This window comes from Ornithorhynchus anatinus, chromosome X1 (genome assembly GCF_004115215.2).
Source record: "Ornithorhynchus anatinus isolate Pmale09 chromosome X1, mOrnAna1.pri.v4, whole genome shotgun sequence".
Classification (NCBI taxonomy): Eukaryota; Metazoa; Chordata; class Mammalia; order Monotremata; family Ornithorhynchidae; genus Ornithorhynchus; species Ornithorhynchus anatinus.
Window position 1 is genome coordinate 116,185,655 of NC_041749.1, and position 26,323 is coordinate 116,211,977.

The 26,323-nt window shown below is 53.2% G+C and overlaps 1 protein-coding gene across 1 annotated transcript; it reads right to left on the reverse strand.

The window, feature by feature from the left end:
- Window positions 1-1,672: 1,672 nt before the first annotated feature.
- GNA15 (G protein subunit alpha 15) lies at window positions 1,673-24,735 on the reverse strand. Its single transcript, XM_029051220.2, has 7 exons — window positions 24,574-24,735; window positions 16,482-16,666; window positions 12,036-12,190; window positions 11,689-11,817; window positions 5,622-5,751; window positions 3,567-3,720; window positions 1,673-1,984 (listed from the first exon to the last, which is right to left on the reverse strand). Exons 1-7 carry the CDS (start codon window positions 24,716-24,718, stop codon window positions 1,749-1,751), a joined length of 1,134 nt encoding a protein of 377 aa, XP_028907053.1. The 5' UTR covers window positions 24,719-24,735; the 3' UTR covers window positions 1,673-1,748.
- Between the last annotated feature and the right edge of the window lie 1,588 nt (window positions 24,736-26,323).

The following is a 26,323-nucleotide window of genomic DNA, read 5'->3' on the forward strand; positions in this document are numbered from 1 at the left end:
CTCACACACTCTAATACTTTATTTAAACACTAATTCACATACATAGCCCCCTTTCTTTCTTCCTCCTCTCTGTACATTATTTTACTGCCAGTCTCCCTCACTAAATTACAAACTCATTGTTAATCCAAGGTCCATGTCTACTAACTCTTCCAAATGCTTAATACAGTGTTCTGCACCCAGTTAGTGCTCAATAAGAGCCAGACTGATGGCTTGATTGGTTTTCCCTGCCCCTAAGCTGAATTTCGGTGACACTGCTGAATCTCTTCTGGAGAGACGGAGCCAGGAGGAGCTGACTGGGAGGGGGCACAGAGGTGGGGGGAGAGAAGGGGCAGGGGCAGAGTGACCAGTAGGGCCCAGCCCCTGGCGGGGGGGGGGGTGTTGCAAAGTCAGTGGATAATGCCAAAGTGGCAGTCCCCACCCAGCCCTCGCCCACCTCAGTCTCACTGTGACACCAGGGTCTCCCCCAGTTCACTCACCCAGGGCTAGTGAGGGAGGCAGATGGGGGTGGATCACATCTAATGGGCCCCCAGCTACCAAATGAGTCTCCATCTGGCTCTCTCTCTGACCCTTTAATGTCTCTTTAATGTTCCTCTTCCCAGAGAGGACCTGCAAGACCACTGAATAAATAAGGTAGGGGAGATCATCACTAAGGCATCATGGGCCGTCTCCTGGTAAATCACCCAAACCCCTCGCTCCTGGGGGCCTGTGGGAATTTCCAAGACAATTCACCACCTGTCTTCTCCCGGCTGCTTCCCCCCGCCAAAAGCCCCAGACTCCAAAACTGGATCTACATTGTGAAGTAATACCACCAACACTGATAGGAGCCCCTTGGAAGGGACTTAACCTCCTCCCTTCCACTATCCAGATTGGTCGAATCCACCTGGGGAGGGGGAGGGGACATGTTGTCAGGGTCCTTTTCTCAGATGTTAATGAATTTGATGATGTTAATCACTTTGGTTGATTAGACCAGTTCTATCTGGTGGTGCTAGTTGGGCATGGAAAATTTTCTTGTGCTGTATAGACTGCTCAGAAATGGGTTACTGGACTAGTGTAGACCTGTCCTTGGTCACCCTAGCCTGAGGGCCTCTCAGACAAGGGGAACTGAGCTGTAGAGGGGAAAGGGAACTTCTCACACACCCCCAGCCAAGTCTGTGGTTCCTCACCAAATCCAGTCCTCCAGCTTTCTCGGACCTCTTCCCATAGCATTGACCCTTCTGCTTACCTTTTCTTCCCCATCTCCACAAGTCTCCAGGTCCCTGAGCGATCTGTTCTAAAACAAGTGAACTGAAGTCCCAGCAGGGATGGGCCCTATGCCCGAGGCCAGGGAACCCAGGCGTCCTGCCCCTGGCTCCTACCGTCGCCCCAGGACAGCTCCGGCTTCCCAATGAGGGGTCCGTCCTTCAAACTGCAACCAAAGTGGCCACCAGCTGGAATGATGGCCCAGGCCTGTGTCCTGGGCTGGCAGATGGGCAGAGCGGAAGGTCTCTCAACCTCCACGTAGCTTCTACCCAAATCAGCCCAGAAGCAGTATGGGTAGGAGTGAAGAGTCAACTCCAGAAGGTGCCCCATCACTGGGGGGCTCCCTTTAAAGTGTTTCTCCACCAGTTTCTAGAGTGGGCCAGGGCTTGGGGGCCCCGGGTGGCTATTCCCCCTCCTCTCCCTCCCTCCCCCCACAACCCCCATCCTCCTCAGCTTGACTGTCCTAAGACTCCTCCCCACTGAACCGCTGCTCTCTCAGAGGGCCTGAGTCACAGCAGATTGATCTCGTCCAAGTAGCGGGCCAGGACCGAGTCCCGGACATCTTTGAAGACCTTGCGGATGTTTTGGGTGTCCGTGGCACAGGTGTAGTGGCTGAAGAGACGACGAGACTTGGAGACCTTCTTGACTAGGCCCTTGCTCTCGTCCCGCGAGGAGCAGCCCATGTATATCTCCGTGTACATGTCCAGGATGAAGCGCTTGGCGGCCTCTACGTCCTGCTTGGGGCCTGTGGGGAGGGAGGGAGAAAGGGAGAGAAAGAGAATCAGTGGGGCCTAGTGGAAAGAGCCCGGGCCTGGGAGTCAGAGAACTTGAGCTCTAATCCTGGCTCCACCACTTACCCACTGTGCAACCTTTGGCAAGTAACTTGACTTCTTAGGGCTTCAGTATCCTCATCTGTAAAATGGGGATTCAATACCTGTTCTCCTTTCTACTTAGACTGTGAGCCCCCCGGGGACAGGACTGTGTCCGATCTGATAAACTTGTATCTAGACCAGGGCTTAAAACAGTGCTTGACACAATTTGCACTTAACAAATACTATAAAAACTAGAGAGGGCCAAGGGAAGTCAACTGAAGGAGGGAGCAAAGCCGTCCCCAATATCAACCACAGTGATGAGGTAGCAGCTGGGAGGTGTCCTGTGCTGGGAGTGGAAACATTTTAAATACTCACCCCCAGGAATAGACAAGGGTCTGGCTCTAAAACAGGAGAGGCCAATGTGTCTCCCACTGAATCTCGTCCCAGCATCCCAAGCAACAGCCCTGCTGGACTGACCAGATTCTGCACTTGCTGGGCAAAGAGGACCTGGTTTCTCCTGCCAGCTCCACCACTTGCCCTGCTTTGTGACCGTGGGCAAGTAATTTCACTTCTCTGTGCCTCAGTTTCCTCATCTGTCAAATGGGGCTGAAATTCCTGTTCCTCTTCCCCCTTAGACCATGAGCCTCAAGTGGGATAGGGGCTATGTCCAGCCTGACTGGCTTGGATCTTCCCCAGAGCTTAGTGAAGTGCTTGGCACATTAGCAAGTGCTGAACCAACACCCCAGTGATTATTAAAGTTAGGGGGACCAGCTCCCCTCTTCACCTTACTAAAGTGGGGCTTACTCCACCGGCTGCCAGGCAAGTGCCCCGATGCCCTCCGGGAGAGTGGGACCCTGGAGAGCCACAGGGAGAGGGGAGGCTTAAGGAAGTCTGTCCTGACCCAACCTTGGGAAGAGAGAGTCAGGGGGCAGAGGGAAGGCAGGGAGGGAGAAAGGTCACCTGGCTGCCACTGAGAAGCAGTTGATTTTCTATGCCTAGGGGGCATGGGGTAGGGGAAGGGAAGGACAAGCCAGAGTTGGGAGATTTTTACCATGAAATGAACAACCTGAAAATCCCCCACAAAGTCACTGCAAACCCACTCCCACCCTCTTTGGAACCAACAGCTCAGGACTGTTCCAGAGCAAAGCAATCTGGTCTAGTGGAAAGAGCCCAGACCAGGGAGTCAGAGGACCTGCATTCTAATCTCACCTGCTGTGTGACCTTGGTCACTTCACTTCTCGGTGCCTCAGTTCCCTCATCTGCAAAATGGGGATTCAATACCTGTTCTCCCTCTTACTTAGAATGTGAGCCTCATCTACCCCAGTGCTTAGTACAGTGCTTGGCACAGTGCTTGGGAAATACCACAATTATTATTATTATTATTAGGTTGGACTTTGCACATGGTAAAAGTGCTTTAATAAGTACATTCCACCCTGCCGGGAGACCTCACTCCCAACCTAGCCCTTTACTTGAGACCTTTCCATGCAGCACTTGGATGGTAGAGACAGGACTCACCAGGGAAACTGGGGAAATATGTGGCCAGGTCCGAGGATGGGATCTTCTCTTCCAGGATGTCTGTCTTGTTGAGGAAGAGGATGACGGACGTGCTCTTAAACCATGGCAGTTCCAGGATGGTGCCAAACAAAGCCAGGCTCTCCTTCATCCGGTTCTGTTATTATTAAACAGGGATTTAGGAGGAGAAAGAGGAGAAGGTCGGGGAGGAGGGGCGGAGCGGAGGGAGGGAAGAGGGGAAGGAGGATTGTAGACCGTCAGCACCTAGAAGGCAGCAATCGGATCTACCACTGTATTGTGCTCTCCCAAGCACGTAGTACAGTGCTCTGCACACGGTAAATGCTCAATAAATACCTTTGACTGACTGACTGCTCTGCACACAGTAAGAGCTCAATAAATCTCATCGACCGATTGACTGAGGAGGAGGCAGAGGAGGAGCTTTTCATTTTCCAGATGAATCTGATCTTTCCAAGTTACAATATGAGCCAAGCCCATCTGAAATTGGCATCTGAAATTTCCGGCTTCAGAAGAACTCTGCCTTCTGGATTGAAACCAGCCCCAAGTCCCAGAACTCGAAGGGACCTCGAGGAATCATCTGGTCCAATCCCCTGCCTCCCAGCAGGAGAACATCTAAATCGTCCAATGGCTTCAGGCTGCTGGGATCTGTTCTGTCTCCATGTTCATTTTCAGCTCCTCCATCGGGAAGACCTACATACTTCTCCATCTTCTCTGCATGTGTTCTACAGATATTCCCATAATAACTGGGGTTAAGCACTTGCTGTGTGCCAAGCACTGTGCTAAGCGCAGGTTGGACCCAGTCCCTGTCCCATAAGGGACTCTCAGTTCAAGGGGGAGGGAGAACAGGGATTTCATTCTTATTTGACAGATGGGGAAGCTGAGGGCCGGAGCAGTGAAGTGGCTTGATCCAAGGTCCCGTGGCAGGTAGATAAGCAGCAGAACTGGAATGAAAACCCAGGTCTCCTGACTCCCAGACCAGTGCTCTTCTCACTAGACCACACTGCTTCCCTTCCCATTCAGCCAGATGCCCCCCTGTTTATTAACTGTAGCAAAAAGCGGAATATCTGCATTCTGTTTGCACCAGTATAACCTAGACCATCTGTTTTTCAACAGATTCTTGAGTTTGTCCCTATACTATGGCTTGGATCCATTACCTAACTTGCTCTTGAAGATGAAACTTTTTGTGTACAATCTTAGCATCATAGATGGTATAATCTGCAGCAAGCAAGGTAGCTTGGAATAATAAAAATCTCTTGGATACATTAATTTTTTTCTATTCCAGTAAGAGAGAACAGGAGAAAGAGAGAAAGAGAGCGAGAGGGTTGTACTTTGAACTTGAAGAAGACGGCACTGATGTGATTGAAAAAACCAGTAGAAACTGGCTACAACATCCAAGGAACCCAGTGCTGTACAAAGAAGGCTCTCCTGGCTAATCTTCTGGGACTTTGGTGAAGCCAATGGCTCTAGTCAGGCTGACATTTCAAAGAAATGATGTTATACTCAGGTTCTACTGACTGTACAGGCGATTATCCACTTTGTGGATTATCTGCGGTGGATTCTACACTCCTATCAGCTGCCCCTGCCTTTCCTCTGACCTTTTGCCATGCCGTGACCTTCAGAGTCCAGTTCAGTGGTTTTCCCGGGGCTACCTCCCCAACATCGGGCAGAAGGATTCTTGGGCTCCCTCCCTCAAGCGCCCCCGCCATGGGCACCAGCTGGCTTCTACATTTGTATCCTCCGTGGTTCTTTATTATCCATGCCATTGCTTTCCTTGGTTGGCGAGGTTAATCGGAAGCCGTCAGGTTCGGTTAGCCTGCCTAGACCACTTGGGCAGGCCATCCTCGGACAGACCTGTCTCTGGAACTCTCTCAGAATCTCCTGGGTCTTCCTCCTCAGGGGACAAGAAGGCTTCGGGTGACGTGGGGCGGCTCCAGGTTGAAGCTTGGGGAGAGGGAGAAGAGGAACCAGGGGGCAAGGAGTCCGGCCACAGAACGCGGTGGGGGGAGCTGTCGTCTTTCCCCGCTCGGGCCTCCCGCTCACCTCCTGGTTATTCTCCTCGAGGCACTGGTCATACTCGCTGAGGGAGGCCAGGTAGATGAGGGCGATGACGTTCTCAAAGCAGTGAATCCATTTCTTGCGTTCTGACTTCTGGCCCCCGACATCCACGATCCTGTGTGGGGCAGAGCACAGAGTCGTCAGGGGTTCCGGAGAACCATCATTTGCCTGGAACCTGGCCCTCTCTCCAGAGCTGGGCTCCGGGTCGGAGTTGCACTGCAGGGAGCCAGAGACAGTGAGAGCCGAACACAGGTTGCTTGCGGTTCGGGAGAGCTCTAGTCCTGGAGGATGATTATTATCAGCCACAGTACTGATGGAGCTCACGTCTGCTGGCTGCTTGGGGAGGGCAGAGGACCGTACTGAGCACCTGCAGTGCACAGAGTACCATACTGAGTGCCTCTGGTGTGCAGAGCATCCGATTGAGTGCCTGCTATGGACAGAGCACTGTACCGAATGCCCTCTGTGAGCGGTGCTGATGTACTGAGCACCTGCTATAAGCGGCGCATTGTACTGAGCACCTACTATTCAGTGCACTATGTTGAGCATCTGCTGGATGCAGGGCACTGTACCAAGTGCCTGCTGCATACAGAGCTCTGTACTGAGTGCCTGCCATATGCAGAGCATTGTACTGAGTGCCTGCGGTATGCACAGCATTATAATGAAAACCTGCTGGGTGTAGAGCACTGAACTGAATGCCCACCGTGGGCCTAGAGAAGACTAATCCTGAGCTTGATGGGTGCAGAACCCTCTACTAAGCACCTGTCGTGCGCTGAGCAGTCTACTGAGCAGCTGGTGGATGCAGAGCTCTGTGCTGTGTGCCTACAGTGTGCAGAGCACCGTACTGAACGCCTGACTGTATTAGGCACTTGGAGACATACAGAAGTATAAAATGCAATCTCTGCTCTCAAGGAGCTTACAATCTAATGGGGAAGCTAAAAAGATACAAACTAACAAATAAACAACCATTAAAAAAGAGTGAGATTTTGTAGATGTGATCAACATAAGAGGGTAAATATAGCAATTGGAAATAAATAACAAACAAATAAGAACATTAAGAGTTCAAAGAGGATGCATGACCAGGAAAGTAGAAGGTCAATTCTGGAAGGCTTCCTGGAGGAGGGTTTTCAAAGACGGGAGGTTTGGGGAAGCTTGGAGGAGATAGGGGTGAGCAGGTGTGATGTGGGGAAGGCACAAGTGAGGGACAGTTGGGGGTTTGTTTGGGAAGAGCAGAGAACGGGAGACCTGGACACGGGTGGACACGAATTTTCCAACAGGCCTGGAGCAGATGGGTTGTTTCCAGATACCCCACTCCACGGCATGCCCCAGAGGGGACTCCAGGCCCCCACTCTTTTTTTCTTTTGGTCATACTTGTTAAGCATTACTTTATGTACTAAGTGCTGGGGTAGGTGCAAAACACCATCCCTGTCCCACATGGGACTCACAGTCCAAGCTTGAGGGAGTACAATTTAATCCCCATTTTACAGATGAGGAAACGGAGGCACTGGGAAATCAAGCTCGGCCTTGGGCAAGTCACACAGCAGGCAGGAGGCGGAGCTGGGATTAGAACCCAGGTCCTCTGACTCCCAGGCCCGGGCTCTTTCCACTAAGCCATGCTGTTTTTCTCCTTGATAAGTCTGTACTATCCTAAGTCTCCTGGGCCCATCAGCTGCCTTTGACGCTCCTTTCTATTGGAAATACTATCCAACTTTGGAATTACTGACACAGTTCTCTCCTGGTCTTTCTAATACCTCTCTGGTTGCACCTTCTGTATCTTTTGCAGGGCTGGCTCCTTTGCCGCCTCTAGCCTCCAACTCTGGGGACCCCTCAAAGCTCTGCTCTAGGGTCTCTACTCTTTACACAGAGCTCATCCTCTTCCAGTTACCTCACCCTTTTTCCCCCTAGGAGCTCATCTGCTCCTCAGAGCCCTTGGCATCTGTGCTTTCCCAGAACCCACCCGGGCCCTTGGGCTCCTCTGTGGAGGTGGGGAGGTGGGTTCCCCCTTCATCCCCCGCCCGCCGCCCTGGATCGGCCCCTCCCGCCCTGACTCTAATGTGGCCAGGAGGCCAACAGCATCCTAACCGCCACTCGGCTGTGGCCTGGCCTGAGTTCATCCATCCCAGGGCACTGTGGTAGGAAAACCAAGCTGCTGGGCCGAGGGAGTTGCAGGCAGCCAATCCACAGTATCAGTGACAGTTTGGGTTCAACGAGGGGCCAAGGGGACCTGAAAGGGGAACTAAGACAACGTTGATGGGAGAGGTCATCCTCTCCATATCCTTTCCTCTGGGAAGCCAGGGGCCTTCCCAGGAGACTCTCCTGAACAGAAAGCTCCCCTGAGATAAGGTGAAAGGCTAGGTGTGCCCGAGTAGCTCCGCTTGCCCCGGCCCACCTCGACAGCAGTCACGGCCAAGCGGCTTCGCTCTTCCTGTTCTGGCTTCTTAGAAATATGGGTCACCGATAGCAGCCCCACGTCATTTCCTGAGGAGGGATTTTCTGCCGCAGCTGCCCCACCCGTCCGCCTAACATTGGGTGGCCTGATGGCCCCCTGCTGCTACAGGAAATGTTGGAACAGGATCTGGTGAGATTTAGTAAGAGATTAGAAGCCTCTGGCCTCAGCTTGGTGTGGTGGGGGGTGGGGAAAGAGCCAGAGGGAGCATATGGGGTTTCAGAGAGGGACCTTCTGGACAGGTCAGGCTCTGAAACAGGTGGGGCCAACGTGACCCCCATTGATGCTTGTCCCGGCGCCCCCGGCACGGCCTTGCTGGGGTGTGGAAACCCAGTCCTTTAATGGTCCTTTGGCATCTTCAGCAGCTGTCGAATCCTAGAATCCTGGTGCAGGATGGGACCTCAAAGAGGTCGTGTGGTCCAGCCCCCTGACTCTGGACAGGTGAACAACCAAATCCTCCTGGGCAAATTTGTTTATCTTTGAGACAACAGAGACTTTTAGGGTAAAGACAAGGTCTAAATGCCATGCTGAGGGATTGATTGATTGATTGAGTTTCTAAATGTCTCTCTTCAGAGAATGGGAGTCCACATGTACATCTGTCTGGCAGAAAGCTTTCCCTTGTGTCTAGCTGCGATCCCACCTGCTTCAGTAGAGGCCCATTCCCTCCTGTCTAGCTTAATCTAGACTGTAAGCTTGTTGTGGGCAGGGGATGTGTCTGTTTATTGTTGTATTGTACTCTCCCAAGAGCTTAGTACAGTGCTCTGCAAACACTAAGCACTCAATAAATACGATTGACTGACTTGACCGACTCCTGTTCATCCCATATCAAGCTGTGGGACTGGGTTGGGTGATGGGGGGTGGATGAGAAGGAGGAGAAGTGAGGAAGAGGAGGGGGGGGTAAAAATCTCCACCTACTGAAGGTGTTCCTCCCCCAAGATTCTGACCTTGCTAAGATCTCTTGGGATCTCACTCAACTTCTTCTCAGTTCTTCTCCCTTTGGCCCTTTCCACAGGTGACCTATGACCCTGATGAACACCTTCTCTAACCTCAGTTCTGGGGACCCAGCACTGCACCGCGAAGCGGGGGTGAGCGACCTGAGCCCTCAGCTCTCCCCCATCCCATCACAGAACTGACCTGCTCATATTTTCTGAGCAAGGGGACCACATTTTGGTAGCTCAAAGAGGGCCAGGGGTGGGGTTTGCGAGGGGCAGGACCAGAGAAAGCCAGAGATAAAGAGGAGGGGCAGAAAAAGAAGGGGGGCCAGAGAACTGGAGGGAGGAGGGGACAGGGGCCACACAGAGAATACCCAGACACAGATTCACACACCGCAGACACTACTCACCTGGCAGGAGCAGCTGTGGAGGCTGCTGTTGCCGTCCCTGTTTATAGTATTTGTTAAGTACTTACTCTGTGCCAGGCACTGTACTAAGCAATGGGATAGATACAAACTAATCAGGTTGGATATGGTCCATGTCCCACAAGGGGTTCACAGTCTTAATCCCCATTTTAAAGGTGAGGTAACTGAGGTGCAGAGAAATGAATCGACTTGCCCAAGGTCACACAGCAGACAAGTGGCAGAGCTGGGATTCGAAGCCAAGTCCGCAATAATAATAATAATAATATTAACGGTATTTGTTAAGCGCTTAACTATGTGCCAGACACTGTATTAAGCACGGGGATGGATACAAGCAAATTGGGTTGGACGCAATCCCTGTCCCATGTGGGGCTCACATTCTCAATCCCCATTTCACAGATGAGGTATCTGAGGCCCCGAGAAGTGAAGTGACTTGCCCAAGGTCACACAGCAGACAAGTGGCAGAGCCGGGATTAGAACCTATGACCTTCTGACTCCCCGGCCCTGCCCAAACCACCATAGTGGGGCTCCCGATGCTGCTGCCCCCAAGGTGACGATGGCAGGAGCTCCACTGGCATGGGCCAGATGGCAATGCCGCCACCCCGACCCAGGCAGAGGCAGCAGGAGTCCTGCGGGCACAACTCAAACCACAAAAGCAGCAGCAGCAGCAGTGCTAGGGATTTCCACCCTGTCAGTTAGGCTTCCTGCCACCACTGCTGGATGTATCATTCATTCATTCAATAGTATTTATTGAGCGCTTACTATGTGCAGAGCACCGTACTAAGCGCTTGGAATGTACAAAACGGTAACAGATAGAGACGGTCCCTGCCCTTTGACGGGCTTACAGTCTAATCGGGGGAGACGGACAGACAAGAACAATGGCAATAAATAGAGTCGAGGGGAAGAACATCTCATTAAAACAATAGCAAATAAATAGAATCAGGGTGATGTGCATCTCATTAAATAATAATGTTAATAATGTTGGTATTTGTTAAGCGCTTACTATGTGCCGAGCACTGTTCTAAGTGCTGGGGTAGACATAGGGGAATCAGGTTGTCCCACGTGGGGCTCACAATCTTAATCCCCATTTTACAGATGAGGGAACTGAGGCCCAGAGAAGTTAAGTGACTTGCCCACAGTCACACAGCCGACAAGTGGCAGAGCTGGGATTCGAACTCATGAGCCCTGACTCCAAAGCCCGTGCTCTTTCCACTGAGCCACGCTGAAACAAAATAAATAGGCTGATGAAGATATATACAGTTGAGCGGACAAGTACAGTGCTGAGGGGATGGGACGGGAGAGGGGGAGGAGCAGCGGGGGGGGGGGGAGAAGTGGGTTTAGCTGCGGAGAGGTGAAGGGGGTGGTAGAGGGAGCAGAGGGAAAAGGGGAGCTCAGTCTGGGAAGGCCTCTTGGAGGAGGTGAGTTTTAAGTAGGGTTTTGAAGAGGGGAAGAGAATTAGTTTGACGGAGGTGAGGAGGGAGGGCATTCCAGGACCGCGGGAGGACGTGGCCCAGGGGTCGACGGCGGTATACGCGAGACCGAGGGATGGTGAGGAGGTGGGCGGCAGAGGAGCGGAGCATGTGGGGTGGGCAGTAGAAAGAGAGAAGGGAGGAGAGGTAGGAAGGGGCAAGGTGATGGAGAGCCTTGAAGCTTAGAGTGAGAAGTTTTTGTTTTGTGCGGAGGTTGATAGGCAACCACTGGAGGTTTTTAAGAAGGGGAGTGACATGCCCAGAGCATTTCTGCAGGAAGATGAGCTGGGCAGCGGAGTGAAGAATAGACTGGAGCGGGGAGAGAGAGGAGGAAGGGAGATGAGAGAGAAGGCAGACACAGTAATCTAGCCGGGATATTACTAGAGCCTGTAGCAGTAAGGTAGCCGTTTGGGTGGAGAGGAAAGGGCGGATCTTGGCGATATTATGAAGGTGAGACTGGCAGGTCTTGGTAACGGATCGGATGTGTGGGGTGAACGAGAGAGCTGAGTCAAAGATGACACCGAGGTTGCGGGCCTCAGAGACGGGAAGGATAGTTGTACCGTCCACGGTGATAGGGAAGTCAGGGAGAGGACCGGGCTTGGGAGAAAAGATGAGGAGCTCTTCCTATATCCAAGGCCCCCAGGGGGCCCGGGGGGGGGGGCGGCGGGGCCAGGGATGGGACCCCGGAGGTGGCATGGGGGCGGGCTGGAGCCCTCAAGGTCCATGGCATGGCCAGAAGGAAGGGGAGGCATCAAACCAGGCTCCAGTGTAAGGGCAGTGGATTACCTCAGATTGGTCTTCTGGACGGAGAAGCAGTACTCGTTGATACCCGTTGTGGGCATGCGGCTTCTGAGAACATCCTGGGCCGTGGGGATGTAGTCATCCTCAGTGATGCGCTCCAGGTTGGACAGGTAACTGCAGATAATCAGGTAATCTGTTCGACTTGGATCTCCCCCCAGAGCTCAGTACAGTGTTTGGCACATAGTAAGCACTTAACCCACACCACCATCATTTTTATTACTACTCTGCAGACCGAGACCCTAAACTTACTCCTGGATCCTGGACACCCTCCCTAGACAACTCCCACCCACCCCAGATGCCCTCCCCAGCCCCTGCTGCCCCACGGGACTCACTACACGGCTGAGTCCAGGAGGTGAAATTCACGGCGTCTCTCGTAACAGGCCCGGATCCCCGCATCCTTCCACAGCCTCTTGATGGCGTTGGCATACGGCTTGTCGAAAGTCACGACCTTGTAGGCATCCATGCTCATGACCAAGAGGGCGTGGCGCTGGGGAGGGAGGATGGAAGAAGCAATGGGGAACAGCAACTGAGACTCCTCAGGAGGTGAGGGGCAGGGAAGGGCCATCTCGTCCCTCCTTCTGCCTCCCGAAGGGCCTCCCGTAATCTATATCGGAGAACGGATTCAGTCTCTCCTCAGTCTTGCTCGTCAGTGTCCAACACCATCGGGCCCATCAAGAAGAGACTTTTCTTGAATCCTTCTGCTTCGTTTCCTTCAGGCTCGCTACCCAGTTTCTGAGAGGTCACAAGGACCCAGGTCTACAATTTTATGATTTATCTAATCTGTTTTTTGGATGCCTAGAAGAAAGTGGAATAAATGGTTTCTTTGTGAAAAGGTGATCAGAAATCTGTCCGCCTTAAACGGGATGGGAGTGGGGCCTCCAGGGGATCAGGACCCAAAAGAATGGGTGGGGTCAGAGAAAGCATTTCATTCAGTCAGTCAGTCATGCTTTGCACATAGTAAGCGCTTAACAAATACCATCATTATTGAGCACTTACTGTGTGCAAAACACTGTACTAAGCGCTTGGGAGAGTACAATACAACAACAGACACATTCACTGCTCACAAAGAGCTCACAGTCTAGAGGGGCAAAGAAGAAGCAAGAGTGAAAGGAGAGAGGGAAGGAGCCCAGGGCTAGAGGCAACTGTGGCCAGTCAGGCCAACTAAAACTGAGCCTCTGGGCCTGGGAGAGGAGTTAGTGGTACAGGCAGATGAGGCGTTTCGGGCTGTGTTAGACACTCCCTTCTCTGGCCCCAACAGGCCAATAGAGCCGTGGTGATGAGGGTAGCGACTGCTGCTGCCCTCACTGAGGAAGGAGGAGGAGGAAGAGGAGGAGTAGAAGGAGGGAGAGGATGAGAAAGAGGAGGAGAAGGAAGGAGAGTAGGAGTAAGAGTTGTCCCCACGGTGGCTTTTGTCTCGCCACCCTGGCCTCAAGCGGGTTCCTTCGATTCGGGTAGCTCATCTACCTCAGTATCAAGCAGGAGCTCTTTTAAGCACTCAATCACCTTGCCCCCTCTTACCTCACCTCGCTGCTCTCCTCCTGCAGCCCAGCCCATACATTTCACTCTTCTAATGCCAACGTACTCACTGTACCCCAATCTCATCTATCCTGCTGCTGACCCCTTGCCCACGTCCGCCCTCTGTCCTGGAACACCCGCCCCCCCTTCATATCCAAGAGACCACCACTCTCCCCACCTTCAAAACCTTATTAAAAATCACATCTCCTCCAAGAGACCTTCCCCAGCGAAGCCCTCGCTTCCCCTATTCCCTCTTCCTTTTGGGTCACCTATGCACTTACATCTGTCCCCTTTAAGCACCTGATGCTCACCCCACCCTCAGCCCCACAGTGCATATGGACATACCTGTAATTTATTTATTTATATTAATATCTGTCTCCCCCTCTAGCCTGTAAACGCTTTCTGGGCAGGGAATGTGTCCCCCAACTCTGTTGTACTGTACTCTTCTTAAGCACTTAGTACAGTGCTCTGCACACAGTACCATGGATTGATTGGTTGATTGTAGGCAGAGACTCTGAAGGTGGGTGGATCCTACCCAAATCGAGATCTCTGGTCACCTTAACTGGAGATCAGAGGGAAACTGGAGCAGAAAACCCTTGCACAGAAGAGGAGAAACCCCAGAGGAGGCCAGGCCTTCCAGTGCCGGTCCCTAGCAATCATCAATCAATGGTATTTACTGAGCGTGTCCTGTGTACAGAGCACTGTACTAAGTGCTTGGGAAAGTACAGTATAGTAAAATTGGTAGACCTGTTTCCTGCCCTTAAGGAGCTTCCAGTTTAGTGAGGGAGACAGACAGTGAATTACAGAAAAGAGAATAGCAGAGAATGAGGATGAGTATATAAGTACTGTGGGGCTGGAGGTGAGGTAAGTGTCAAAGAGCTTACAGGGTACAGATCCAGGTGCATAGGCGAACCAGAGGGGAGGGTGCAAGGGGTGGAGAAATGAGGGATTAGGTGTTCTGTGTGCGGTGGAGGATATAAATGCTGACTAGAGAATAAAAGATGGAGGAGAGGCTAATGGCAGTCCCTAAACTGGGGACTTTTGGCCTGGGGCTCAAGGCCCTAGAGATATCAGCTATTTCAGGAACTGGCAGTGCCAGGAGGGAAGAATGACAGGGAACTGCAGGGATTTTTTTTTTTAATGGTATTTGTTAAGCGCTTACTATGTGCCAGGCACTGTAGCTGTGGTAGATAGAGGTTAATCAGGTTGGACAGTGAGTCCAGTTTAAGCCCCCCTTTTCCTCTGCTCTTCCTTCCCCATTGCCCCAACTACCTCCCTCTGCTATACCCCCCTCCCCACCCCACAGCACTTGTGTATATATGTACATATTTATTATTCTATTTATTTTATTAACGATGTGCATATAGCTATAATTCTATTTATTTATATCGATGCTACTGATGCCTGTTTACTTGCTTTGTTTTGTTTCGTTGTCTGTCTCCCCCCGTATAGATTGTGAGCCCATTGTTGGGTAGGGATTGTCTCTATTTGTTGCTGAATTGTACTTTACAAGTGCTTAGTACAGTGCTCTGCACACAGTACACGCTCAATAAATATGATTGAATGAATGAATGACACAGTCCATGTCCCACATGGGGCTCACTGTCAATCCCCATTTTATAGATGAGGTAACTAAGGCACAGAGGAGTTAAATGATTCAAGTCAGCTGAGAGAAGGAGAGTTTGTGGTGGAAAAAAAGCAAGTGGAGGACATGAGAAATTCCATTGTAGTTTTTCACACACTTAGTACAGTGCATTGCACTCAGAGGATGTTCGATAATTACTATTACGATGATTCTCACTACTATTAGTGATAGAGAAGCAGCGTGGGCCAATTGAGAGAGCCCAGGCCCTGGAGTCAGAGGACCTGGGTTCTAACTCTGGCTTCACCACTTGTCTACTGTGTGACCTTGAGCAGGTCACTTCTCTGTGCCTCAGTTACCTCACCTGTAAAATGGGGATTCAATACCTGTTCTCTCTCCTACTTAAGATTGGGAGCCCATGTGGGAACTGATTATCTTGTACTATCCCAGAGTTTAGGACAGTGCTTGACACATAGCAAGTGCTTAACAATGATTATTGTTCTTTTTCTTCTTATTATTACCTCCACTATTACTACTAGGGGAAGCAGCATGGCGTAATGGATAGAGCATGGGCCTGGGAGTCAGAAGGTCATGGTTTCTAATCTCAACTCCGCCACTTGTCTGCTGTCACTTCACTTCTCTGTGTCTCAGTTCCCTCATCCGTAAAATGGGGATTAAGACTGTGAGACCCACATGGAACAGGGACTGTCTCCAACCGATTTGCTCATATTCACCCCATATGTGCCTGGCACATAATAAGCGCTTAACGAATGCCACAATTATTATTACTATTACTACTATTGTTACCACCATCCCAAAATCCCAAAGTGCAATGCCTTCAGAGCAAAATCCCCTCAAATGTACAAAGGCCACAAAATGGGTAGAGCAATTTATGGTACAAGCTTATCTGTGTAACTTCTGTGCACAACAACCGAAGATTCTAGGCAGAAGGAGAGCGCAGACTGATTTGTAACACATGCTGATCTATGTAAAACTCCCAAAGGACTTGGTTTCCAAATCCATCTAGAACCTATGCAGATCTATGTAAATATCATGCAAATATATATACCCAAAGGAAGTGGCTACTTTCCCAAATTCTCAGTCATTTCCCCTATCTGTATTTTGTTTCAGTGTATCTCCCCTAGTAGATAAGCTCCTTGTGGGCAGGGATGATATCTACCAATTGTATTATATTGTACTCTCCCAAGTGCTTAGTACAGTGCTCCATATACAAAAAGTGATCCATAAATACCACTGATTGATTGATGGATAGATGGACTCCAGGGGATTATTATTACGATGGTATTTATTAAGCACTTACCATGTGTCCAGCACAGTATTAAGCGCTAGGGTAGATACAAGTTAATCAGGTCGACACAGTCCCTGTCCCACATGGGGTTCACAGTTGACGTAGGAGGGATAACAAGGATTGAATCCCCATTTTACAGATGAGAAAGTTGAGGCCCAGAGAAGTCAAGTGACTTGCCCAAGGTCACACCATAGACAAGTGGCAAAACCAGAATTAGAACCTGGGGCCTCTGACTCCCAGATCCGAGCTTTTTCTGCTAGACCATGAGGAATTCTGTTGTGTTTACCCCTTCCACCACCCACCCTCGGGCCTCTTTTCCCTCCTCCCTCCTGGCTCTACTCTCACTGGCCCCCTCAGGTCCCCCAGACTCACCTTGTTCTCCTGTCTGTGGTAGGCAATCTGCAGGTGGTCCATGGCCTCGATCAGGGTCTGCATGGAGGCAAAGATGTTCCGGTACACGAGCGGGGCAAAGCCCCTGCGGTCCTCCTCTGAGTAGCCTGCCCCGTGGATGATGCGCATCTGCTTAATGAATGTGCTCTTCCCACTCTCTCCTGTGCCTGGTGGGGAGAGATGGGGGACCACCCCCCCAAGAGCAGAGCAGTCAGTGACCATGTGGGGCTCTCCCCTACAACCTCTCCACCTCCCCAAAGTGGGATTAGAGTCCGTAAACTGACCTAGACCTAAATGTGGAGGTAGTTTAACATATAGGGGCAACAGGTATATGAGCATAATAATGTTGGCATTTGTTAAGCGCTTACTATGTGCAGAGCACTGTTCTAAGCGCTGGGGTAGACACAGGGGAATCTGGTTGTCCCACGTGGGGCTCACAGTCTTAATCCCCATTTTACAGATGAGGTAACTGAGGCCCAGAGAAGTTAAGTGACTTGCCCACTGTCACACAGCTGACAAGTGGCAGAGCCGGGATTCGAACCCATGACCTCTGACTCCAAAGCCCGTGCTCTTTCCCCTGAGCCACGCTGCTTCTCTGAAGAGAACAGGGTTCCATCTCAGTGCTTTGCATGGGAGCCTGGCACCTAGGAGTGCTTATTATCATTATTATCGATAATAATAATCATCATCATATTTGTTAAGTGCTTCCTCTGTGCCAAATACCGTACTTAGCACTGGGATAGATCAGTCATCAGGTCAGACACAGTCACTGTCCCACATGGGACTCGCAGTCTATTAAGAGGGAAAAAGGGTATTGAATCCCCATTTTACAGCTGAGGGAACTGAAACACAGAAGAAGGGAAGTGACTTGCCCAAGGGTCACACAGCAGGCAGGTGGGAGAGCCAGGATGAGAACTTAGGGCCTTGGACTTGCAGGCCCAGGCTATTTCTGCTAGACCACGCTGCTTCTCATAGGTCCTGTTCTTAATAAATTCAGTCATTATATCTAAGTGGGTGGCTATGTGCATGTGGTGTGAGACTCTAGACTATATGCTTGTTGTGAGCAGGAAATGTGTCTCCCAATTCTGTTTTATTGTACTCTCCCAAGCACTTAGTACACTGCTCCACGAACAGTAAGCACTTAATAAATACGACTGGTGCAGCGGAGAAAGAGTATGGATCTGGGGGTCAGGAGACTCGGCTTGGAATCTCAGATCTGCCATTTACTGCCGTATAATTTGGGGCAAGTTGCTTAACCGCTCTGTGCCTCAGTTTCCGTATCCGCAAAAGGGCATTAACAATACCTGCCTTTCCCTACCTCACAGGGTTGTTGTGAGGACAAAATAACCTAAGGAATGTAAAAGCGTTTTGGCAATAAAAGCACTATAATAAGAATAGTGGCATTTGTTAAGTGCTTACTACATGCCAAGCACTGTCCTAAGCACTGGGGTAGATATAGGATAGTCAGGTCAGACACAGTCCCTGTTCTACATGAGGCTCACGGTCTAAGGGGGAGGGAGAACAGGTATTGAATCCCCATTTTACAGATGAGAGAACTGAGGCCCAGAGAAGTGAAGTGACTTGCCCAAGGTCACACAGCAGGCAAGTGGAGAAATCAGCATTAGAACCCAAGCTTTCTGCCTCCTGGGCTTTTTCCACTAGGGCATGCAGCTTTGCTACATAAAAATCATGGTATTATATCTATTCATATGTAGATGTACAGACATGCCAACTTTTCAATTGCAGCACGGGGGTGAGAAGGGGGCAAGGATTTTAGGGGGGATGAGGTTTAAGAAGGTACAGGCTTCACAGAGTCAACAGGCCAGGTGAACAAGCCACCAATTTGGGTCTCTTCAACCACAATTGGCAACTCTCAGGTCTTTGTCCGAGACTTGGGGTGAGGGAGTCCAGATCAGAAAACTTGGGGGCATAGTCCCCACATCTCCCCTGTGGAGCAGGCGTGTGTGTGTGTGTGTGTGTGTGTGTGTGTGCATGTATATATATATGGAGCACTAAACTTTCAATGACCTGCCCATGGATTCTCCCCAGTGAGGATTAATGGTGGCCAGTTTCTAATTTTGCAGCAGCGGTGGGACTATCGTCCCTCTGGCCTTTCATACTGGTACCTGGAGCTCACGACAATGGCTCTCTCCAGGGCCTTCACTTCCATCATCCAGATGGGCCATAAGCCTGCCACCCATCACTGCCCAGACAGATTTCGAGTTGCCACCCGCCCTCTGCCTAACTGGAGTCCGAACTGCCCACCCCATGGATGCTGTCAACACACAGAATTTCCCACAGCACGATGTCAGAAGACACAGACTCACCCAAACAGGGAACATCGGATATATCTACCAACCCCCAGGAGACCCAGTGGTTTTCTCACTCGGGCAAATGCACACTGAACCCAGAAGGAGGCAGAAAATAAAGAACCAGCAAGCATTTGTAGCTGCACCAGTCAAGCTGGCTATGACCCTAAAACTTCAAGTCAGAAGAGAACAGTGTCACCTGAAATGAAGAAAGGGGATCAAGGGAGATCTGAGTAATTGGCATGCTGGAGCTGGTCTGGGCAGTGAGAGGGAAACAGGGAAGAGAGGGGTGAGAAAGGTGAGAAGGAATAGAGGGAGATGGGGGAGGAGCACAAAAGGGAGATGGGGTGAGGAGGGAATCTCACCTTCAGCTCTGTACTGCCGCCTCCGTCTTCTGCTGCCACCTCTGCCACCAGCCAAGCAGCAGAGGCTACAGCCCCCAGGCCGGGCCCGGCCGGACAAGCTGAGCTGTGGTTGCTGCTGCTCAGGCGGTGGGGGGAAAGGAGGGACGGTGGGCTTTACAAAGCCACCGCAGTGGCTCCTGAGCCCGAGCCCGAGCACTCGCCTCACCCCTGCGCACCCCCCAGCTGCCGGGCCCTGCCCGGGGTGACGGGGGTGGGGGCGGGTCCTGACTCACCCCAGCTGGGCTTCGGAGCCAGGCTGGGCCAAGAGGAGCCTCAGCCTGGCCCCAGAATCTGGAGGGACCGAGAGAAGTCTTGGAGTTTCTGGAGCCGGGCCAGGGAGCTGCAGCGTGTCAGGAGAGGCCAGGAGAAGAGGGGATGGGCTGCCAGTTCTGCCCAAAAGGCTGTGGGGGTCCTCCTTAGCCCCACAGACCTGGATCTCCTGACCGGGGGGGAGGTCCCGGTGACTAGGGATCCCGGAGCCCTTGCTCCCTGTGCTGTCCCTTTCCCCGACCTCAATCAAGCAGTGAGTGCCTCGGAGAGATGCCGATAGGATAGGACAAGAGCAAGGGATCGGAGGACGTGGGATAAGAGAAACAGGAGGAGACAGCGACTGGGGGAGAGAGATGCTAAGAGACTCCCAACCTCTCCCATGTAGGTTTGAAGTAAATTATTTGTCCCCAAAACCAAGCCCTCGAGCATCTAATCTCTTGTTGCCCACTAACTCGGTGATTCGGAAGAAGCCATTTCACCCAAAGGCGACTGCAGTGCTATGTGGCTTTGCACTGTAATCTACAGAATCATTTGCTGAAGGGGCCAGAGATGTCGATCTGAGAAACACAGGGCTTTCACTGGTTGAGACTTGTGGCCAATAGGAAGACAGTGGGAATGGGCTGCTCCCGCACCCTTCTTTTCTCCCATCCCATTTGACACTGGGCCAATTCCAGACATTTGGAGGTCCTTGACTGCCTCCCCTACCAGCTTCCCCCATCCCCGCTCAATCTTCAAACCCATTAGCTCAGGCTCCCCCTAGGTGGGGGTTGATGGAGCCAGATGGGGTGGGGGTTGGGGGTGGGGGTCGGGAGGGGGGGCGGTTCAAAGGAATAATTCTGCTACATCGGTTTACGCTTTAGCCGTTTCAGCTACAGAATTCTGACTGTCGTAGAAAACAGGGCCAGAAATTGGACTATTTGGTTTCCTCGCTTTTATCCGTGTACGTTGCAAAATGGACCGGACTCTTGATTGGTCAATCAAGAGTATTTATTGAGTGTCTGCTGTGCTAAGCTTTCAATTTGGCAGCCCCAGGGAACTGCATGGTTCTCCTTCTCCTAAAATCAGCTCTGGTTTTACAGCCGGAGGAACCGAAGCCCAGAGTGGTTCACTGACTTGCCCAAGGTCACACAGCAGATTAGCGGCACAGCTTAGTCCAGAGGTCTGGGCTCCTGGCTCCCAGGCCATAGGGCCCTGTCCATTGGACTAGTATTCCTGAAGCCCTGGAGCTGTAATAAGTCCCTTGCCTCACTGTGGTCGGGTCTCATTGGGACAGGCAAGACCCCAGGCCTTGTGGATGGGTTAAGGGGGGGGAGAGGAAGGCTGGAAACCTTCTTAATCTTCTCCCCCTCCTTCCCACCCTACCCCCAGGGCTGGTTCCAGGAAGGAAGGGTGGGGAGTAGCAAAGAGGGAAGAGAGGGAATGGGGAAGGAGGAGAAGGCTGTGGACACAGAATGAGGAAGGAGCTTGGGAGGGGTAAGAGGAGGGGGGAGGAAGAGGAGAGGGAGGAAGGGGAGGGGGAGAGGAGGAGGGGGAAGAGGAGAGGGGGAGAGAAGGAGGAAGAAGAAGAGGTAGTGGAGGTGGTGGTAATGGGGGAGGACAAGGAGAAGGAAAGGAAGGAGTAAGGGGCAGGGGGGGAGAAGGAGAAAGAAGAGGCAGGAGGAGGAGGAGGAGGAGGAGGAAGATGAGGTGCCAGTGCTAGTGGTGGAGAAGGAGGACAAGGAGAAGGAAAAGAAGGAGGAACAGGAGGGTAGGGGGAAGAGAAGGAGAAAGAAGAGGCAGATGAAAAAAAGGAGGAGGAGGAAGAGGAGGAGGAGGAGAAGAGGAGGAGGAGTGCTCTTTGAAAGCAGGGACCATGTCATTTGCTTCTACTGTACTCTCCCAGTATAGCAAACAGTAATAAATCAATTAATCAGTGGTATTTACTGAGTCCCTACTGTGTGCAGACTACCGGACTAAGCGCTTGGAAGAGTTTGACACAATAGAGTTAGTAGACCCGATCTCTGCCCTCAAGGAGCTGATAATCTAGTGGGGAAACTTACAATCCTCCATTAATGGAGGAGGAGGAGGAGGAGGAGAAGGAGGAGAAGGAGGGGAAGGAGGAGGAGGAGAAGAAGGAGGAAGAGGAGGAAGAGAGAGAAGACCCACGACTGAATACAAAGATGGTTTAGGCCACTAGCCCGGTTCCCTCTTGCACCCCAGCTCCTGGGTCTCTTCCCCACTTGGACAAATTGGTAAAGGTTTTTGGGTCTAGGTCCTGGACCAGGTCTATGGGCCTATTTGAGATCTTGACCCCTTCCCTGAAGAGACCACATCTGGGGCACAGAGGGTGCCACTGGAAGCAATGGCTGAGGCTGAGGCTAGATCTGGGCTGGGTCCTGAGGCCAGGTTCTGGGGCTAGGGCTAGGGCTGGAGCTGGGTCTAGGTCCTGGAGCTGGGGCTGGGTCCTGGGTCCAATAGGTTTGGGTCTCCATGGAGGAGCCCGCCAAAAGGGCCTGCTCCAGAAGGGCCCAATCTCCCCACACCCGGCCAGGGGCCTGGGGAGCAGCTGAAGTCACTGCATTCCTGTAGCCACTGACGTCAGCTGGATGGTGAGGGCCTGGGGGTGGGAGGGGGTTGGGGGAGGTAAAGTGTAACTTCCCTCTGACGGGGAAATAAGCAGCTATAGGGCAGGGCCTTCAGTTCTTCTCCACCTGCGTGGAGGACCTTACAAGAGGAAACGGGCCTGGGCTGCAGCAAGAGGAATTTGGGTTAGATAGAGGGAAGAACTTTCAGGTGTCGAGAGTTGTTAGACACTGGAATGTAGTTAGACAGGAAGGTGGAAGAAGCTCAGTCCCAAGAAGGAGTCTCATTGATCTGGAATGGTCTGGGGTTAGTGTGGCCTGGAGGCAGGGGATTGGCTGGAATGATCTCTCAAGGGCCCTTCCTACCCAAGGAGATTGTGACTCATGATGACAGTTCCCGAGAGGAAGCTGACAGAGAGCTGGCCGGATCACCCCCCTCATCCCTAGAACAGGTTTGTGGGCTGAGGAGAGTAATAAAAGCACTTACTTTGGGCCAAGCACTGTACTAAGCACTGAGGGAGATACAAGATCATCAGGTTGGACACAGTCTCTGTCCACATAGGGCTCACAGCCTAAGTAGGAGGGATTAGGATTGAATCCCCTATTAACAGATGAGGAAACTGAGGCACAAAGAAGTGAAGCAATTTGCCCAAATTCACCCAGCACTCAAATGGCGCAGCTGGGATTAGAACCCAGGTCCTCCGAATCTCTTTCCAGATACTCTTTCCAGTAGCCTCGACCCCCGCCTCCTCGGGCACTCCCCTAGATTCCAGTCTAGGGGAGCCAGCCGAGCAGGAATGAGTGAAAGGTGGACCCAAGCCCCTCCACTCTGAATAGTGACACATCTCAGTCAGATCCAGGAGCCAGGAAGCCCGCTGGTCCCCACAAGACTGGGAGCAGGTCAATGTCCCCCTCAGAGTCCAAGCTGACCGGCCCGGAGGGCAGGGGCGGGTTGGGGAATGCTCTTAGATGGTGGAACCCAAAATGAGTCGTGTCCAGGATTCCCGGCCAGGGATGGTGGCTCCACGCCCACCCCTGTTTGGGGTCTCCTCGGAGCCCTGGGCAAGGGCAAGAGAACTGGACATGTGTGGCAATCCCTTGGAGGTCCCCAAGGTTACAAGTCCCAGGAGCCCCCCGAGCTCACCCTGCCTGCATAGCCCAACCCCCACTGGGAAGAGAGGTCCAGCCTCACAGGCCAGTCCATCTTCGGGGCCAGCGCAGGGCCTCTCTCCTGGGCCTCGGCCCAGGTCAGGCCCCAGTGTTGAAGCCTGGACAGGTTTTTACTTGCTTCTCCCTCCCGCTTTCCCCGCTCTCCCTGAGTTGTCCAGGATCCCTGGGTCTCTTCTGCTGCACCTGATGTAGGCTGGGAGAGGGAGCAGGATACCGGAAGGGGAAAGTCAAGCCACAGGCACAGAACAAGATTGGCATTTGATCCCGAAAGTGACTGGAGACTAGACAGCAGATCCATGGTGGCCCATGAAAACGGCATGCAAATCTGATCATGGCCCAGTTCACTCTTTCTCGTGCCTCATGGGAAACTCTTCAGTGGACCCTGAAATCAGGGAGGACCAAGGAACTGAAAGGGACTGATTGGAGAAAGAGAAGACCCCAAGACCAGGCTTCTAGCTGGTTTGGGTTCCCTTCGGTGGCTGGGGTTTGCCTTCCTCACCGGAGAGTGCAGCCTGGCAGGGGATCTCCCAAAGCCCTTTCTTGTAAGAGAGGTTTTTCTGATTGCCGCCCTTCCCGGCTCCAAGGGAGGGCCTGGGTTCATCGGTGCTGTGGGAGTCTCTTCTGGGTCGGGCCTCAGCACTTGCATACGGAGCCGTCTATAATGTATTTTAATTTCTGCCTCCCCCTTCCAGTCTGTGCGTCCCTGTGGGCAGGGATCATCTAGACCGACTCTTTTGCATCGTGCTCTCCCAAGTGCTTAGTGCGATGCTCTGCCCACAGTAAGGACTCATTAAATATCACCGATGGATCGATTTATCGGTTGGGCCAGGGAGTCCCTCAGCGGGGGATGAGCCGAGATGAGAGGGCTCCTGTGTGGCCGGGACTTGTCTGCCCGGGGCTCGCGGCTGGATCGGACAGCTCGGGAGACTCGGAAGGCTCATCCGTCACCAAGTTGGCGGCAACGGGAAAGGGAGAACAGGGAACGAGGCTGCCGGCGGAGGGACCGGCAGAGTCAAGTGGACGGCCCAGGACTGGGCATCAGGAGAGCTGAGTTCCAGCTGGGGCTCGGCTGTGTGTTCCCGGGCAAGTTACTTAACCACTCCGGGCCTGTCTCTCCCTCTAGAAAATGGGGAGAATTCCCTCGGCCCCTCCCTAAAGCTGGCACCTGGCAGGGATGATATGAGAACAAGTGAGATCACTGAGAAACAATCCTTTGGCTCTTACTCTTGGTCCCGAGGACCGATCCGTGGATCCCTCCCACATTCCCAACAACCAGGGTCCGACGGGAACCTCCCGCCGGCCCGACCGGACCCCAAACACACACACACGCACTCTTTCCCCGTCCTCGGCGGGCACTCACCCAGCAGGAGCAGCTTCAGCTCCCCCCGGTCTCTCTTCTTCTGCTCCATGAGGATTTTGTTGATCTCCCGATCGATCCTGGCGGCCGCCTTCTCGTCCTCGGTCAGGCACCAGGACCACCAGGGGCAGAGCCAGGAGCCGGCCATGGCATCGGGCTGGGGCGGGGCGGGCGGCGGCGAGAGCTCACGGGGCACCAGCCGGGGGCATCCCCGGCCCGGCCCGCTCCCCGGCCCCGGTGGCCTCGGGGCCGGCCGGCCAACCGCCCCCCCGCTTCCCCCCGGGGCCCGTCCGGCTCAAGAGGAAGCCCCGGAGCCAGCCACCGCTGAGGGGGGAGAGATGGGGTTGGGGGAAGAGGACGGACTTTCGATGGCTTCAAAAGGCTCGCTGAACTTCGCTTCTCCGAAGCGGGCCCCTCGCCACCCCCGCAGGCGGAGCGGCCGGTCCGGCGGCCCGGACTCCACCAGCGAAACGGGCAGCCCCGGCGGAAGCCCCGGCTAGCCCGGCTCCCTGGCCCGGAGCAGCGGGGCCCCCTCTCCGATCGGGGCGGCGACGGTGGGACGGGGCGCGGGGCGGACGGTGGGGAGGAGTGGACGGGGCGGCGGGGGGTGGGGACGGGAGGAGTGGAGGGGGACGGAGGGGGCGGGGAGGGTGGAGGAGAAGTTAGAAAAGCGGGGGCGCGGAGGAGGAGGAGAGGAAGAGGAGGACGAGGACACTCCCCAGACCCAGCTCAACAGGTTAGCAGTCGTGGCGGCGAACGGCAACCTCACCAGTAAACCCACCCTCCCGCTCTGCAGCGGCGGCGGCGGCGGCGGTGGCGGCGGCGGAGCCAAAAGCCACGCACACACATACACACACACGAGCGCACACACACACACACGCGGGGAAAAAAAGTCTAAACCACATGTAGACTCATGTGCCGTCACCACATAGCTGGCTTCTTCCTCATTCATGAACCAACAACTTCTCAGCGCGCACGCCCTCCCTCCCCAGAAGGCGCAGGGTGGCTCCCCCTGACTCAGATTTTGGGGTGCACCTTCGCTGGAGGGGTGGAGCCCCTCCGGCCCTTCATTCTCCCCATCCTTCAGGCCTTTGACTTCTCCCTCTTCACACCCTTCACCCTCTCCCCCTTTTTCCAAGCCTTGTTAATAAAGGGAACCGAGTAATTTCCGGAGGGGAAACTGAGCTTCCAAATCCAAGCAGCCCGAGCCGCGGGAGAGGCCACGCGCGAGACAAGAGCGCGCAGAGCCCGGGGCCTTGGAGCTTCTGTCCCTTGAGGGGAGGCCAGGAGGGGCTCTTGACTGGAGAGACCTATCACCCCCCTCAATTCCCCCCCGCCTTCTGCGCTCCCGAGTTCAGCCCCCGACGGGATGAATTGGACCCAGACGTCCTGACCCCACAGGCTCCTCTTTCCCCTCCCCCACCCTTTCTTTCCAACGGTTTCGATAAGCTCCTCTACAGACTACAAACCCTAAACGGCCCAGCCATGGGACAGCGGCCCGCACCTGCGGTGGAAGCCCAAGCCAGCAGATGGAGGGAGAGGAGGAGCTTGTGGCCTGCCTGCCCACCCTTTGCAATGAAATGGGTGGAAGTCACTGATCGTAGGGGTCATCCAGTCCAACTCCCTGCCTCCGTGCCAGGCTGCCCCTGCTTTGGATGGGAGAAGTGAGCCGGCCCCCCAAGCTGGGTCCCCGTATCGCTGACTGCAGTGATCTAGAGGCACCTACCCCCACTTCGTTTTTCTCCCCCTTCTT